The 14,219-nt window shown below is 43.3% G+C and overlaps 1 protein-coding gene across 3 annotated transcripts in view; it reads left to right on the forward strand.

The window, feature by feature from the left end:
* The window catches only part of HPSE2 (heparanase 2 (inactive)), a 680,289-nt gene that overhangs the window by 650,768 nt on the left and 15,302 nt on the right, over positions 1-14,219 (forward strand). For all 3 annotated transcript variants that reach the window (XM_062214714.1, XM_062214715.1, XM_062214716.1), the window contains 2 exons: positions 3,002-3,147; positions 9,865-10,011. In XM_062214714.1, coding sequence (XP_062070698.1) covers positions 3,002-3,147; positions 9,865-10,011 — 293 coding nt within the window. The remainder of the gene's footprint in view (positions 1-3,001; positions 3,148-9,864; positions 10,012-14,219) is intronic.

Below are 14,219 nucleotides of genomic sequence, written 5' to 3' on the forward strand. Positions count from 1 at the left end.
CCTCCCTTCTTAGAGCACAAATTAGCTTTTACCTATCCCCCAGTGGAAAATGAACTGATTTCAATAAAACAGAGTGTAAGTTCAACTTTATCACTTAATAATGATGAGGATTATCTGTTGTTCTAAAGTTAATTTTTTATCTTTACACAAATATTGAGAATTAATAAATATCTCTTCATCCTGCATGTGAGAAACTGGCTGAAAACGGATCTTACCTTAAGAGAAAATCTCTTTTTTGTTGTTTTTTGGTTGGGTGGGTGAGTGGGTTTTTTTTCTTTTTTTAATTTAATTTTTATGTATTAATACATAGAGAACAGATTTCATAGATTCACTTCCAAGAATACAAGAATACTTTCTTCCCTCCCTCCTCCTTCCTTTCTTTCCTTTTTTCTTTTAATTTTTTGCAATAACATGCTTTCACTTTACTTCATTATCACAGGCTCAGTGCTCCTCTAAACAAAGAGCTCTACAAGTAAAAGGTAGTAGACCACTGTTCCCCAGGAGTGTAGACAAGGGTTATAGACAACAGTCACCTCACAAGATGTCAGCTTAGTCTGATATACACTAGGGGGTTTTGGAGTTTTCTTTGCTTTTGCTGCATTTTGTTATTGTTGTTCTCTGTATATTAGCTACAACCAATCAGAGAAAACATAGGACATTTGTGTTTTGGGTTCTCACTCATTTCACTAAGCATTATGGTCTTCAGTTGCATCCATTTTGTTGCAAAACACAGGAATTCCTTCTTGTGTACAACTAAGTAGTGCTCCATCATGTATTTGTAACACATTGTCTTTATCCAGTCGTCAGTCGGTGGACATTTGGGTTGATTCCATATCTTACCTATTGTGAACTGAGCTGCTATAAACACCAGAGTATAGATAACTCTTACACATGCAGGTTTCAGTTCCTCTAGGTATATTCCCAGGAGCAGAATATGGTAGATCTATTTTCAGATGTCTGAAGAATCTCCAGACTATCTTCCACAATGGTTGTACTAGTTTACATTCCCACCAACAATGCCTTAAGCTACCTTTACTCCTCATGAGTAGTTGTTGGGTTTTTTTTATTATTATTATTTTTGGATGATAGCCATTGTAACTGGGGTGAAATGAAACCTCATTGTGGTTTTTATTTGCATTTTCCTGATGGCTAGTGATGCTGAGCATTTTTTCTAAATCTGAGAATGTCCTTGGTATCTGGATTGGGATTGCACTGAATTTGTAAATTGCTTTGGGTAATATGGATATGGACATGTTGATTATATTAATTCTTCCAACCCACAAACAAGGAAGGTTTTTCCTTTTTTTTTTTGATGTCTTTCTATTTATTCCCTAAATGTTTTATAATTTTCATTGTACAAATCTTTCAGATCCTTGGTTAAATTTATCCCAAGTTACTTAAATTTTTTGTAGCTAATATGAATGTAACTGATCTTACGAATTTTTTTCTAAGTCATGGCATTGTTTGTGTATACAAAGGCTATTGATTTTTGTGTGATGATTTTATATTGTGCAATTTTACCAAAATCTCTTAAGAGTTCCAATAATCTCTTTTTTTTTTTTTTTTTTTTTTTTTTTGACAGGCAGAGTGGATAGTGAGAGAGAGAGAGACAGAGAGAAAGGTCTTCCTTTTTGCCATTGGTTCACCCTCCAATGGCCGCTGCGGCCAGCACATTTCGCTGACCCGAAGCCAGGAGCCAGGTGCTTCTCCTGGTCTCCCATGTGGGTGCAGGGCCCAAGTACTTGGGCCATCCTCCACTGCCTTCCCGGGCCATAGCAGAGAGCTGGCCTGGAAGAGGGGCAACTGGGATAGAATCCGGCGCCCCAACCGGGACTAGAACCCGGTGTGCCGGTGCCGCAAGGCGGAGGATTATCCTGTTAAGCCACGGTGCTGGTCTCCAATAATCTCTTAGGAGAGTGTTTTGGTTCCCCAATATAAAGGATCTTGTCATCAGCAAAGAGGGATAATGTATCTTCCTCATTTCCAGTTTGAATCCTTGTAATTACTTTTTCTTGCCTATTGGCTCTGGCTAATACTTCCAGAACGATATTGAAAAGTAGTGGTGAAAGTGGACATCCTTAGGGCCAGCATTGTGACATAGCAGGTAAAACTGCCACCAGTAATGCAGGCAATACATATGGGCACCAGTTGGTGTCCCAACTACTCCTCTTCCAATCCAGCTCCCTCCTAATGGCCTGGGAAAAGCAGCAGAAGATGGCCCAAGTACTTAGGCCCCTGTCACTTATGTGGGAGACCTAGAAGTAGCTCCTGGCTTCTGGCTTCAGCCTGGCCCAGTGTTAGCCTTGCAACCATCTAGAGTATAAACAAGCAAATGGAAGATATTCTCTCCTCCTCTCTCTCTCTCTCTCTCTCTCTCTCTCCCCCCCCCCTCCTTCCCTCACTTTCTCCCTTTCTCCTTCCCTTTCTCTGTAACTCTGACTTTCAAATAAATAAATAAATCTTTAAAAAAAAAAAAAAAAGCAGTGGGCATGCTTGCCTGGTTCTGGACCTTAATGGAAATGCTTCCAGTTTTTCCTTATTCAGTGTGATGCTGGCTGTATGTGTGTCATTTATTGCCTTGATTGTGTTGGGATATGTTTCTTCTACACACAATTTGCATAGGGTTTTTATCATGAAAGGATGTTGTATTTTATCGAATGCTTTCTCTGTGTCTTTTGAGATAATCAGTTTAGATGCACAAAAATCATGACCATGCCTGAATGCAAATTTGAAATCAAAATCTATTTAGCTTTTTCAAATTTCCTAAATAAAAACCAGGGTGTTTGTGATAAGACATTGGAATGAAAGAAGTGATTTATGCTTTATCCCCAGAGGGATGATTTACTTCATTGAGGGACCATGCTTGTAGGGTCAAGGTCTCCTTTGGTGATGACTCTCGGGACTGGTGGGGAGTGGTTTCTGGCCTGCACATTGTCGTGTCTACTCAGAACACCTCTGCTTGTCTTCTCTCCCTGACTCTCCACCTCTCTGTTCTCCTCAGGACTACTGGCTCTCTCTCCTTTACAAGCGCCTGATCGGGCCCAAAGTCTTGGCTGTGCATGTGGCTGGGCTGCAGCGGAAGCCACGGCCTGGCCGTGTGATCCGGGACAAGCTGAGGATTTATGCTCACTGCACAAATCACCATAAGTAAGTCTTCATGGACATAGAAGAGAAAGGCCACCCTCAGTGGACTTCAGCCCCTCTTAGAATTCCATCCCATTTGGGACCCCCTTGAGGTGGATCTCCATGCAATGATCTTAGTTGAAAACTCCCAGACTCCCTCTGCAGTGGCCATCCTATGTCTGATACATAGTTTCTTCTCCAAATGATTTTTCTCTAAGTAAAGCTCCCTTCTTATACTTAACAAGATTTATTCATAAAGGTCCATAAAATCTGTGCCATTTGTTCATTTCTTTATTTACCCAATTAGTTTTTATAGGGCATTTTCTCTGTGCCTGTTGATGTAATGCCCATGAGGCTCTTCTGTGCGCCTCAGCTTGAGCCAAGGCAAGAAGCCAGATTTGTCCTATGACCCAGCAGCAAAGCTTGAGGAAATATGTCTCCATTTCTGAGGTACATGTTAGAGAGCTAGAAACCTAGCCCCAGACCTGTGTCTCGAACTGATCTTACCCAGAAACACAGGAGTACCCAAAGGTACACATGCCAGTTTTTCAAACATCTTTTCAGCTCTTTTAAGTGTTAAGAAACCAAATGAAATCTGGGCTTCATTTTGGGGGGAAGCACAGACTTTTCACAACCCAGTACAGTAAGGTATGGTTGTTCTGTTTTTTATTTGAAGTGCTGGTTGTCATTAGAGTTGTCTTTAAACCAAACAGGAAATTTAATCATCAGTAAATGAAGTTTGACAGATAAAATGTTTTAAAACATGAAGATTATAAGGGAAAAAATTTTAAAGTAGGCCTAAAACAAAACCCATCTGGCTAAACATGACTTTCTTACTTCACTTCCTGTTTAAGGCAGAGTAGGCTGCCCTGGAAGAGACTTTTTTCTCTTAATGCACAGAAAACCTGCAGAGGAGGAATGGGCGGGCAAGCGCCTCTGCCAGACTTCATTCCACCCCACCGATCGGGCTGATCAAGGCAATGGACAGCACAAAGAGCCCGAGTGGTCAGGTTTCAACGGATGCTCCTTCTCCTTCCTTGATGAGAGAGGAGCCAAGCCAATTAATTTATCATGATAAGATTTCTCAAAGAATCATGTCTGTACATACAAGTGCCTATTGTAGATGAGGGGAGGCTGCTTTGGGCAGGGGCCAGAGGTTTTCAACATCCCTTTTGCTCAACAGGAAGCTCAATCCAATACCTGACAGAGAGTGACTGCTTTATGGCCTTGGCCTGGAGTTATCTGATCACCACACAAGGAAACATTGTATTCCTTGTCTCTGCTCCGGCCCTGAGGTAACCACCCAAAAGGTGGATCCTCAGCTTCAAGAAAGAAAAATTATGCTTGGCACCTTCTGTGGCTGTTAGAAAGCACATCAGTCTGTGGCCTTTGTGCTGCTGGTCTGAAGACCCAGGGGAAGAAATGTCAGTTGCCATGGACTTAGCAGGACCTGGTGCCCTCACACAGGGATCCTCATGTGGTCTCATTCCAGTGTTCCACCTGGTGCTTTTCATATTCTCATGGGGAGCTGTCACTAAAATCTGAGTATCCCTTGAACTCAGGGCCAATGTCTCGTTAATTTTGATGTCCAGTATAATGACTGGCATGCAGTTCTCAGTAAATGATAAATGCATGGAAGATGGAATAAGTAAATGCAGAAATAGGCACCAAGGTGTTACTGTTGATTTAATTATAGCTCTGTTCCTCTTATTATCAGCACAGCATCCAGAATGCGGTGTGTGGAGTGATTAGGAGTTCTACCACTCACTAGCATGAGACCCCAAACAAGTTACCAAATCATCTAGATTCGGGACTCTACATCACCAGCCCTCTACTTCTACTGCTAACTCCATCAGTACAACTTCTCCCTCTGTCCATTAAAAGGAAAAAAATGATGATCATAATTCATCCCACACATCACCCAAATGATAATAATTGGGGTGAAGATCTTTATCTTCCTATTAGATACCTACAGCGAGCATACAATGGATACACTGAGCCAGCCGAGGTTGAGGTGTCCCTCGTGTCAGCGGGTGTCATGTGTTCAGAGAGCAGGGCCGAGGCTAGGAGAAGTGTCTCCTCTCCGCTCTGGGAAGCCACATGCCCTGCGTGTGCCCTCACAGCTGCCACAGCCATCATAGTGAATCAGCACTGATTGATGATGTTACTTGTGGCAGTGCGGCCAGAGTCACAGCACGCTGGCTTCACATTAATCAGTCTTGACCAGGACTCTGAAAATATGTGTCTTGGGTCAAAACAGGATTGAGTGAGAAAGTAGAAAATTACTAACAGAACCACCCAAAGAAAGTGTCCGTTAAAATAACTCCTGCCCTCCAGAGTGTATTGAATCCTTGCTCTGTGATAAGCACCTTGTCATATATTTGCAGTTACATTATCTTACTGAATTCCAAAAACTCTATGGAAATAATTGCTTATGCGAATAACAGCATTAGTGATGGCAAGAATTTCACATTTGAAAGGAACCCATAGAGATAATTTGGCCTAGTGTCCAACTTAACACAGCACGCCCTCTTCTATCGCTCTGGCAGCCAGGCAACGTCCAGTTGGATACCCTACTGCCTCTTATGATAGTCTTTTGCGTTGCCAGTCATTCCTGACATACTAGAGCATTGTCTCTGTTGTCTTCTGTCATTGATTTAAGAGAAAAGGTTAGAAACTCACACCAACACCAGCAGGTGCTTCTCAGCTTCCTGTTCTGGAGTTAACAGAAGGTCTCACTCTAGGCCTTCATGTATGGAGCAATCAAATTTTGACTGGGAAACCTTATTTTTATAGGCCATTCTGTTGAGACAATGTATGTTTCGAGGGTGGAGCCAAGGTCCTTAGCCAAGTTCGGAACCAATTGGAACCTGGTGGATGTTAAAGCAAAATTGAGTCTTTTGGGGTTCAAGTTCATTTATTATTGGCAAAACATGACTTCCTGTTTTTCAGAAGAAGTTTTTTTAAAGACTCATAAAAAAGGTTCCTGAGGCTTCTTGGACATCAAATGGCTCTTACAAAACAATATTTTGATGAGTTAAGTGTAAATGAATCAGAAACATGTGGATTAAATTTCCCTTAAAATACACAGGGGCTTTGAAATTAAGGGGAAAAAATGTTTGGCAAAACATGGTCTGACTTTTACCAAACCTAAAACTTTTGAATTAGATTTGGAGACAACGGACCAACCCAATTTTTGAGCACATTGACTTTAGCTGGGAATGACTATGGGCTGCAAAGCGTTGTCTCCCCTTCCTTTTCCCAGCCTTCCAGCTTTACTGGAGACGTTTCTAGAACGTGACTGTTTTGTCTGGAAACCAAGATGCACCTTCCCATATGACGTCCCCCACCCTCACACTCGGCGTAGTCTGGTTCCAGCCTTCCTTCCCTGACTCACTTCCTCCTCCTCCTATGGCAACACAGGAAAGATGTCAAGCAGGAACAGAACAGCCAGAAAAGATGAACTCCAGACACCTGGAGCCTTTGCTGTTGAAAAAGTCTCACCATGCGTGAGACCTGCAGCGAGACAGATGTTCTACCCAGATAGCTTCTCTCCAGAAAGGGGAATTCACTACAGTAACCAAAATCCACCTGAATTTGACAGCATCAGAGGTCAAAAGTTGCCTGCAGGCCAGGATTTCAGATGCAGTTTTCTTGAGGAACAGATACTCCTCCAGGATTATTTTTCTGTGAGCAAGCAATATAGATTCTTCAGCAATATGGCTTTTCAGCCATGAATGTGTCCTCCGCTTAACGTCCTGGCCCCTCGGCCAAGCAGGGAGAGAGATGGCTGAAGTGCTCTTCAACGCCAGTTCCCAGCTGGGGAGACTCCATGAGCTGTGAGAGCCTCCGCATGTTGGTACCTGGCCCGCGCTGGTTCATCTTCCCGAGGAGAACCAGATACGTGGAAAACAGACCATTGCCAGGCTGCTTGGGAAGACAGCTTCCCTGCAGTAGTGCTGTGACCTCAGGCCTCCCCTCCACCCACCACTTCCCCACATCCCACCCTTCTCCTCTGCAGTCTCTGAGGGCTCATTCTTCCCCAGCCCTGCAGAAGAAAAACTCATAAATGCAAGCACATGGCTCTCACCCTGCTCTACCGCCGACCTTGGAGAGTATTGTTTCATAGTAGCTAGCAAAAGGGTTTACCAGAGTCTGAAAAAATTGGTGCCCACCCACATTTATTTCACTCACACTCTGAAGCCCAGAATGACTTCAAGTTTTCACATGCGCTAAGCTAATCTGAGAACCCACCAAAGGAATCTAGTTGTTATTCTTTTAATGATGGTCAACACTGACACAGGCTGTTGTGATACAAGTTTGCTCAAATCAATTGACATTATCTTCTGACCTAACTCTTTTGCCTACAAAGCGAATTCACATGCTATAGTGGATTTAAAGGAATCAAAGGAAGACAAATTAGATAGGAGATTCATTTAATAATTTACCAAAACAAATGCAGGCATCTAAAAACCTTGAATACAACAAAGTGTCCTCCTACTGGTACATGAAAAATCATCCTATGCACAGCCAGCAGGATATACTGGGATTTCTTCTTACAGCCCCAACGGATGGTCCTAAGCAAGTAGTAGCCAAACTCAACTCATCTGCCAGATAGCTCAGAAACATTTTAAAAATACAGATTCTCAGGCCCCAATCCTAAATGAAATGAATCAAAATCTCCAGAGAGGAGCTCTGGGAACGATACTTTTTTTAAATATCCCAAGTTATCATACTGACCTGCCCTTGGCCACTCAACTCTTAATTAGCACCTTTAGAAACAGAGATGAGTGACCCTGAGATGGAAAGGGGAAATTCTACAAGGAATGATGTTTTCCTCTGGGCAAAGTTGACTTATGAGTTTCTCTGAACTCTTCCTTTGAATGCAGGGCAGTCATTTTTTCTGTTTCCTCTCATTAACCCATCCAGATGGGGCCCTGAGGGACCCCTTAGGAACAAGGTCTTTTTCCTTCAGAGTGAAGGAAATCGTTAGAGTTTTGTTGATACATGCTGAAAGGCTCTTGCATGGAGCCATATAGTTCTCCCAGGCTTCTGAACATCTCGTGCTAAAGGATTCCAGAACAGTGAATAGTTTTATAATCTTGGGATAGATAAAACAGCAAAATCAGAAGTCAGAAAGATAAGTACATTTGACCACATAAAAGTTTTTAACTTTTATACATAAGAATGCAATATGAACAAACTGAGACAGTCGAAGAAAATTAGGGTAAACTGGACAACACATATGTAGACAACGGATGCTATCTTTGATAAATAGTTTTTACAAATCATTAAAGAATAGGCAAAGGATATGAACAGTTTACAAAAGAAGGAATAAAATGGCAGGTGGGCAAATGAAAAAAAAAATGCTGTACCTCAATATGAGTTGAAAAAAGTACCAGTTAATATGACACTGAAATCTCCTTTCAACTCTCAGGTTGTCAAAGTATTATTCAATGTTAATGCCCATTATTCTTAAAAGTATGAGTAAATGGATATAGAGATGATGGGAAAAAATTGGTACAAGCTTTGTAAAGAATACCAGTATTCTAAAATGTGTGTATTTGTCAGGATACGTAAAGCTGTGCTGTGGTAATCACAAGACCCCAGATCGCCATGACTTCCAGTAAGAAAGTTTATTTCTCACTCGCTCTACATGTCCATCACAGCACAGCTGCAGCTCTGCTCCACATCATCTTCCTGGCAGCGCTCAAGTCAACCGAGCAGCCTCTTCCAGAACACTCTCAATCTGTCGGAGCGAAAAGAGACATGGCAAAACGTGGTCTGTCTCTTAAAGCTGCTTCCCAGAGATTTGAACATGTCCACCCACATTTCATTAGATGAAGCAAACTATCTGATCACATGAGGCCTAGGGTTTCACAGAGCAGGGGCATAAAATCTCCCCACAAGAAGGGCACAACTGGGAATGAACTGGAAAATTTGCTTAGGAATTCCACAATGTAATTCCTCTGGACTTAGTGACTTCAACTTCTAAGACTTTAGCCATCAGAAATGCTTATGAAGTACAAAAATTTATGTACGATGAAGCCCTTCATGACATAATTTTAATTTTTTGAGATAACATTTTTTATTTACATTATAGTCAGAGGCTTAATCCTTCACTTTACAGAGAGTATGATATAATTTATAATGGTAAAAATTGAAAACGACGTAATTCTGCAAAAGTAGACGATTAATAAATTATGTTGCATTTCTCTGATTAAAAAGTTTATGTTATATAGAATTATATAACATAGGAACATGTTTAAGATGTTCATTAACACACAAAAAAAAGCTGTGTGATCCCAATTTTCTAAAGATTCAGTTTCATGTCAAAGTACTTGATAAATATTTGTCAAATTAATAACTGAAAACTACTGGAAGGATGTGTACCAACACGTTGACATATCTCAAGTTGCTGAATTGTGGGAAATTTTCTTTTTCCACTGTATATCTATTTTTTTTTTGTAATCAGCATGTTTTACTTCCATACTCAGAAATTCTAAAACCTTTGCAGTAGTTTAAACAAAAGCAAAAGGGGTATGGTGGGAAGCAGTTATCTTCTTTGCAGGAAACCACAATAACAGGCCTTCCTGTTTGTGAAGGGCTATGGTGGCCAAAGCCCATAAAGTAAGTGCCCTTTTCTGGGGTGGTCCTATTTTGTGCAGCCTATAAATTATTCAGAAGCATCTAACTGACCACTTTGTTTCCATCTTTTCCCTTCCTCCCTCTGGATCTCAGCCACAACTACGTTCGTGGGTCCATTACACTTTTTATCATCAACCTGCATCGATCAAGAAAGAAAATCAAACTGGCTGGGACTCTCAGGGACAAGCTTGTCCACCAGTATTTGCTGCAGCCCTATGGGCAAGAGGGCCTGAAGTCCAAGTAAGTGCTGACGTAGAAACAACCGAGGAGCCAATGTAGCCGGAGCATGGTGGGAGGAGACAGAGTCACCCCTTTTCTGAAGGCATCAAGGTCGCTACTGATTCACTGGGGCTCAGTGGGAGGAGGGTAGGACAAAGAGCAGCCTGGGTTGAGGAACTGCTGACTCCTCTCTTCAGGACCCTAATCAGATTCCTCCCTGTCCCTAGGTTTAGAATCTTCTTCAACTGTTAAGTCAAATGGTGGACAAAAATATTTCTGAAAAGAGTATTTTTGGTATTTGAGAGAGAGAATTCATGATGCAGACTTATCACATTGTGAGGTGATCAGTGTCTGTGGCTCCTGCCCACTAAATGCCAAAAGCACCCCCTGGTCATGTGGCAACCAAGAATCCTGGGAATTGAAAACCATGTCCCTTCCAGTTCTATAATGGTACAACTCCATTTTTATCATTGCAATCTTCCTGGGGCATAGAGGAAGGAACACTGGACAAAAAGTCAAAAGTTCAAGATCAAGAATCAGTTCTGTCCATAATTTTATGACTTTGGGAACATCACTACTCTGTCTGAATTTCTTTGTCTGAGCAGTATGAGAGAGATGACATCTGTGGTCTGTAAGACCCCTTCAAACTCTCCACCTCCCTAGACGCTGCAACAGACTATCCGCAGCACTTATCTCTGCCAACAGAAAGCACCTCGAGGCCATAATGAGAAGGACCTGGTCAAGGGCAAGTCCACCCCAAGCAAGGCCACTCAGGAGGGGTATGGGATGCTGTACAGACAGGGGGCGTTCCCGTTCATTTTTTGATGTTTACCAAGTTTAACAAAGCTGTAAACTTGGAGCAGGTGGCTTGCACTCCCACAGCTGCCCACAAATATTTGTGCTATAATTGTTCACTGATTCATTGCAACCTTGGTGGTTTGCATTTGGCTTCCAACTGCATGTGCAATGGAACAAAACACAATTTGGGAAGTCACTTATTGAATCTCTTTAGCCCACCCTCGATCTGTTCAGCCTTGGTTCACATATGGCTTTTTTTTCTTCTGGCTACAGGTACATTGCTTCTACATTTCTTTCTTCCTAATCCTGCCTATCACTAGGACTCTCTTGGGTATTTCAATTCCTGTCTCTCTGCTTCCCAGTAGTTCATTGCTGGTGTGTTAGATTCTTGGCCTCCATCCTAAGAAAGGTACCTAATTCTAGTCCCAGCTTTACCACTAAATAATCAACCACATGAACCAGGAAATCCCCTAACCCTAAGCCCTTGGCCTCGGTTTCCTCAACTGCAGAATTCAAGGCTTGCTGTTTATTTGATGAGGTCCCTTCCAGCTCTAAAATTCTCGTCCAGGATCTGAGTTTATGGGGACCACGAGTGTGTTTAAGTCTCCTGCTGCCAAGCAATAGCCATTTGGCAGAGCGGCTAATTCCTGGCAGTAACTGTGATAGATTAAGGTCCTCTGGGCTGAAGAGCTTAGGAGCTGAACCTGCCTGGTGTTGGGAAGACCATGGGCCCTGTGTTGAAGGACGTGCCAAATGCTTTCATGGATGAGGCCAATGCCTCCATCCCTGCTGTGCACTGGGCAGGTTCTGTAATCGCTGTGAGCCTGTTTCCTCAGCTGTAAAACTTCTCCTGTGGAACAGAGTAAATGAGGTACTGTACGTAAAGTTCCTGACACATAGTAAATAATAAATATCCATTGCCTTCCTTTCTCTCAACACAGAACTCTAGCCTGTGGGGGAAGTGGAGGGAAACAGTCACTTTCCCTAAGAATATTCTTTTACAAAGACGTCTTCCCAGATTTTTGAGATAATATGTTAGGACATTTGTTAAGATTATGTTAAAGGGTTTGCTAAGAATCACGTAAACAAGCAGGAGGAGGTGGTAGGCATAGGGTGGCATCTTCCCATGAGCTTGTTTCTGCACCAACCAAGGACACAGGCCACCTACGCCATCTGTCTGCCCCGTCCCGGTGTCCCTGCCTTCAGCATAATTTCCTTACTGTGTGAGCCTGACTGCTCCTTGGCCCCTGTCCCACCTGTACCTGTCCTCGTGGTGACTAAAGTGACTGAGTCTCACTGGCTAGCAATGTGCTTGTTGTTCAAATTTTGCTATCATCACCTTGTCAGCATATTGATGGGGAGTTGTGTTCCATTGTTAATAATACAGTAGAGGGACAAGGACAAAGAGAAATTCATTCCACAGGGATCCTAAAGAGGGGTTTGGTAACAACTACTGAGATCAGTGAGTAATGTCCTGTAACTGGAAGAACAATGGAGCTCGAGTTAGAAGACCCGAATCTGAATCCCGGTGCTCCCATTTATCTGCATGATGAAACCTGTTTCCTAACAGTCAAACGTGATTCTTGTGAGACTCAAGTTAAAGGATATGGGTGAAATAAAGCCGTCTCCATAGGTGAATTCCACTTCCCGTGTACACACATACATCTAGAAATATAAATACGTTTACACACATATGATTTCACACATGTTGTATCAGAGAGTTGTAGATTAGACGTCAGAGAGACTGGCGTGCAGCCCTTGACGCTCCCTTTAACACTGTGTGAAACATGGGCCCTTCGCTCACTTTTCAGGATGTATTCCTCTCCTGTAAATTATGCTAATTTCATACCTATTCTGTGCTGGACACGGGGACTCTGAGCCTCTGCTTCGCCCTCTCAGCCTGTAAGCTGCCAGGCAGGGACAGTCCCGCACACAGCCCAGTGTCCAGCCCTCTGCGCCCTAACCACTGACGAGAAAGCCCTCGGTGGCTCTGGGATGAGGGGCTCACAGGAAGGCTTTGGTTTCAGTGAAGCAGGCTATGCTGAGAAGGATGAAAGGAAATGTAGGAAGTGATTTCAGCCTTTGGTCTCTCTTTCTCTCTTTTATAAGCCTCTGGGGCCAGGCTCTGTGTTCTGTGCTAATTCCTTGCTATAGCCTGAAGCCATGTTTGCTCAGAAGAGAATATAAAGTTCTGGGAGTAGAAGATTGTGTAAGTGCTCCTGTCTAGAGGAACTAGAAAGAGGGTATAGAGCAAGTCAGTGCCCCACCAAAGCCACCAGTTGGTCTGGGGTTCAGAAAAAGGGAAATGCCAGAAAACTTGAAGTTGAGGGCGTGGGATAATTTCCATTCTCTTAGAATTGCCCTCATGGCTGGGAAGATTCGAAATCTCTAAAAGGGTTATCTGCACGTGAACTGGGAGCTAAGGGATGCCAGCTGTCACACGGGAAGCACACTTGATGCCACTAGTGAGACACGGTCTAGGTGTTCAGGTTCACAGAACAGGTCCCTGTTACCCTTCTCAGTGAGTGAGCCGAGGAGAAGCCCACTCAGGTCTCAACTCCTTAGGTAAGAGATTGCTCTCATTCTGAGAACCAGATAAAAGGTGAGTGCTCTCTGCCCCATACGATAGAAGTTTTAGAAAACTGCAAGGGAAGGGGATTCTGTCTGAATACATAGTCTTCAAGGAATGGCTGAAGGAAATGGAGTTCAGATCAGAGAAGAAAAGTAACGTAAGTTGTAAGAACTTTCTTCAGATAGTCACAGGCTCACCAAGTGAAATTAAACAGATTTGGCCCAGAATACTCCAAAATGACAGAAAGCCAAGGAGTACGATGTAGAAGAGATTTCACCTCTAAGCGAGCTCACCTTGCACCAGCTCCCCTCGTCTGAGGACAGCATGGACTTTTCTCACGGGGTGTTCTCAGAGTCCTGACTCAGTGGGAGCTGGGATAACAGATTACTGCTCCCATGAGCTCAAGACGACTGCAGCGTCTTCACCTTTCTCCACTCACACCTCATCTTGGGAAGCACCCCACCTTCACCTTTCTCCACCTCATCTTGGGAAGCAGTGGTCTCTCTGGTCCCCAGCGAAGCAGTTTCTCAAAGCTATCGGAGTGCCACGCAGAGAAGCTGCCGGTTCTGTGAGAGGGAATGCAGAAACCGTGTGGCTGGTTTTTCCCAGCAGATCTCCAGCTCTGGGTCTGTTGCGGTTGATTTCTCAACAATGTTGCAGTGGGTTCATTTCTGAGAGGAGCAGCATGGTGGGGGCAAGAGGCGCGGAGTCAACACACAGACCCCGGGAGTCGGGTGAAAGCAGGCTTGAGGCAAGCAGCCCACAGACTCGTTTATTACAGTTGGTACAACAGCTTATATAGCCAAGACCAGCCAATCTGGTCAAGGGGCGGTCTATACCCCAACCAATCACAGCCTGT

Source organism: Lepus europaeus, chromosome 17, assembly GCF_033115175.1.
Source record: "Lepus europaeus isolate LE1 chromosome 17, mLepTim1.pri, whole genome shotgun sequence".
Classification (NCBI taxonomy): domain Eukaryota; kingdom Metazoa; phylum Chordata; class Mammalia; order Lagomorpha; family Leporidae; genus Lepus; species Lepus europaeus.